The sequence below is a fragment of the Stegastes partitus genome, unplaced genomic scaffold (genome assembly GCF_000690725.1).
Source record: "Stegastes partitus isolate 25-593 unplaced genomic scaffold, Stegastes_partitus-1.0.2 Scaffold1239, whole genome shotgun sequence".
NCBI classification, from domain to species: Eukaryota; Metazoa; Chordata; class Actinopteri; family Pomacentridae; genus Stegastes; species Stegastes partitus.
The window spans coordinates 100,681-103,989 of record NW_007578970.1 but is presented as its reverse complement, the minus strand read 5'-3'; the positions used below and the strand labels follow the sequence as shown (position 1 = coordinate 103,989).

The following is a 3,309-nucleotide window of genomic DNA, read 5'->3' as shown; positions in this document are numbered from 1 at the left end:
CGACCTGCCCAGACACACGTCTGCTGAACTCTTCACTATCTTCAGCCTCTCGGCTCATCCCAGAAGGAGCCAATATGCATTTTTAATGATCCACCAGATATTAAATATTAAGCAGCCGGTGGATTTGCTGCTCTGCGGCCAAAAGTTAATAGTCTGAGCTGCTATTTCCACCTGATAGTGTTGCAGAGCCACATCTTCCTCCACAGTGCTGTGTCTGTCTGACACATGGTCATTCTGCAGTTTTATACATCTATTTTAAATAATAAAATCGCCCAGGATGCAGTTTGGATGGAACATGCTTAGAAAGTGACGCTTTTTCCATAACTGGAGGGCAAACATGCAGGAGGGTCCCTTTTAGACAGCGGTCAAGGTAACGGTGTATAGGTGCTAAGTGAACCTAAAGGTCCCAGGAAACTGGTCCTCACACCTCACTAACCAACAGTCGTCCAGCGTCAGACAGAACTGAGAAAGAATTTCATCATTTTTAACAGACACAGACAGGGCACTTTTAATCTCCCATCTTAGAAAACTTCTAAATACAGTAAGCCCAGTTTTAATACACCAACGAATGAAGTCTTCTTTCTTCAAGTTTTCATTCAACTTTCTCCACCACAATCACAAACACAGCAGCTCATTGGTTTGAACAGAACTAAAACCTGGAGTTATACAGTTGTGCTGAAACAAACCAACTTTGCAGAAAGACACTGTGGGGACACGAGAGGCACAACACGAGAGCTTTAAATATTCTTTGCAGATCTTCGGATTCATTCACAGAAAGAATGATCTGTCTTATTGCATGAACCAAGTCTTCGTCAAAACTCGCCATTTTCAGCATGTAGGTTGCTGATTGGATGTTGTGTCTGATACTGAAAGAGGGCTGTTGTGTCCCCACAGTTAGACTGGAGGAATAAACCTCAGTACTGGACCAATGTGTCCAACTTTAGGTGCCGGTTTCATTGTTTTACCGGGACTTTTCATTGTAACTGAAGCCCTTTAAACCTAAAACCAAACTTTAAAAAACTGACTGCCACAATTTACATCAAATCATGCTCCATCTTCCAGTCACACACACAAAACTGTAGATTCAGTGTGACTTGCTCTCTCTGGGGAAGTCCTTATCCCTGCCATCCAAAGTGAGTATATCATCAGAAATCACAGGAAAAGTCCAGAACTTTGCTGTGAATCATCACCTTTTCCTTCAGTATAGAAGCAACCCATGCGTACGCTGCAAACAAGAACTGCTAACAGCAAATTCAGCATCATTTAAATGGAGCAAATTGAGCCAAAATGTTAACAAATACTGGCAAAAGATGCAGCTCACAGTGCAGCTCCCTCAATCAAACTGCAATAAGTCATTAGACACTCACATCTTGTGCAGCACTTTCTTCGCTGAAGCCCTAAAAGTTTGGCTACAGAAACCCAGCAGAGAAAAAAATCACATGAGCTGATGCTGGGAAGCAATTAAGTCTAAAACCTTCTGAATGTGACCAGTGGGACTCAAAGATAACGAGGCTTTTAAAAATTTCCCGTTACGACTCCGCTACCAACTTCACAAACAGGCTGAATGAGACAGAAGATGTTCAGGCTCTCTGCTTTTGATTCGCAGGAAATTACCTCGAAATCAAAGACCTGAAAGTGCAGGTTAAATAAATGAAAACCTTTCAAGGGCTTGAAGACAAGAGCGAGAAAAGCAGGAAGGTTTTGATGTTCAAAACCGTGCATTTCAAGCAGCAGAGAAATTCAGAGAGAAGACGACAGATTTGACTGCTGTTAATGAAGCAGCAGGTTGAAAGCGTTGAACTCACCAGTACTCTGTTCTCCATCTTGTCTCCTTTGATCTCCAGTTTGACTCTCTTCCTCAGTGACAACTTCACCTTCCTGCCCACTGCGTCCCTCACGCTCTCTGCACAAACAGGACGAGAGATGGGGTGAAACAGGTGGAAAATCTGTGTCTCAGAGAGGATATTATCAAACACGTCTCTACTTTGTAGGCTTTGTAGAGTTGAGACAGAACCGAGGCAGAATTCCAACATTTTTGCAGCCACAGATCAGTGCACTTGTGCCACAGGGGGAATAATCTCCCAGATCTGCTGAACAGAAAAATCCTAGATAAGTCCAATTTTAATAGACCAAAGGGGTAAAAAAATATATATATCTTCTTTCTTCTGGTGTTCATTTCATTTTCTCAACATGAAACCCTCTTCTGAAGGCTTTTTTTTTTTTGTGGCATTTTCAAAGTCTGCAGTGAGTTGTAAAACCGTCACTAATTCTTCTGACAGCAAATACAAACAGACACACAGTAAATATCAATGAACTTAGAAAAATGTGTCTACAAGTCCAGCTTGACCGACACAGATGCAGATCACTGCTAGAGCTGCAATCAGTTAAGGAGCTTGTCGACTACTGTTAAATTATTTTCACTTTTTCTTTGATTTGCGTCATTTTTAAGGGGAAAAAAGTAAGGTGTGATTTTTCCCCCCACCTTTCTGACAGTGAACAGAATATCTTAAGGTTTTGGACAAAACAAGTCATGTGAAGATGTGAAACATCCTCAACACGTGAAAATTCCTTGAGACAGCGACAAGGTCAAACTGAAGGGAACTGAATTAGTCATGCTGGATGAGCAGCTCGCCGCTGTAGAGAATACAACTGTGATGAGTTTGTTTACTTTGTTATTTAGCAAAAATATGGATAAAAATAATATATAAGAGACCTTGGATGCAGGTGTTTCTTCTTAATGCATTGCAGATTGATTCCACTGATGTGCTTGAACTGTGCACTGCGTAACGGTATTTTCCAGGAGAAAAATATGGTTTGGGACCAGATATGAAATAATACATGACACGGATTAGATCGTGATCAAAGATCGTTTATCAGGACTTTTTTTTTTTTTTAGGCCAAACAACTACCCGATCAATGGAAAAAATAATCAGCGGAATTAATCGACAATGAAAATAATTGTTAGTTTGCATCCCAGGTTCCTATTCTCTGACATATTCTTCTTGAAGAAAGAAAATAATCCACATATTAAAGATGGAGTGTTCAATTCTAACCAATAATAGCTTTTGTTAAACTCTGTTCATATTTCCTCATTGTTTGCTTGCTGTCAAAAAGACAAAAAATGCATTTGTATGCAGCCCTGCTTTGTAAATAGGACAGAGCCACACAAAACTATCCTAACTTGTCCTTTGCATGACCATGAACATTGCAGAGGACAACCAGAAGCTTGTGGACACCTACTAAAAGCAACTACTTGAGGTGAAAATGGCCAAAGGACCTTTAGCCAACTATTAGCATTTCTGTAAGTTT

General features: G+C 40.6%; 1 protein-coding gene across 1 annotated transcript in view; it reads right to left on the bottom strand.

The window, feature by feature from the left end:
- The window catches only part of LOC103369093 (leucine-rich repeat-containing protein 16A), a 103,487-nt gene that overhangs the window by 95,893 nt on the left and 4,285 nt on the right, over positions 1–3,309 (bottom strand). The window contains exon 2 of the mRNA XM_008297702.1: positions 1,806–1,903. Coding sequence (XP_008295924.1) covers positions 1,806–1,903 — 98 coding nt within the window. The remainder of the gene's footprint in view (positions 1–1,805; positions 1,904–3,309) is intronic.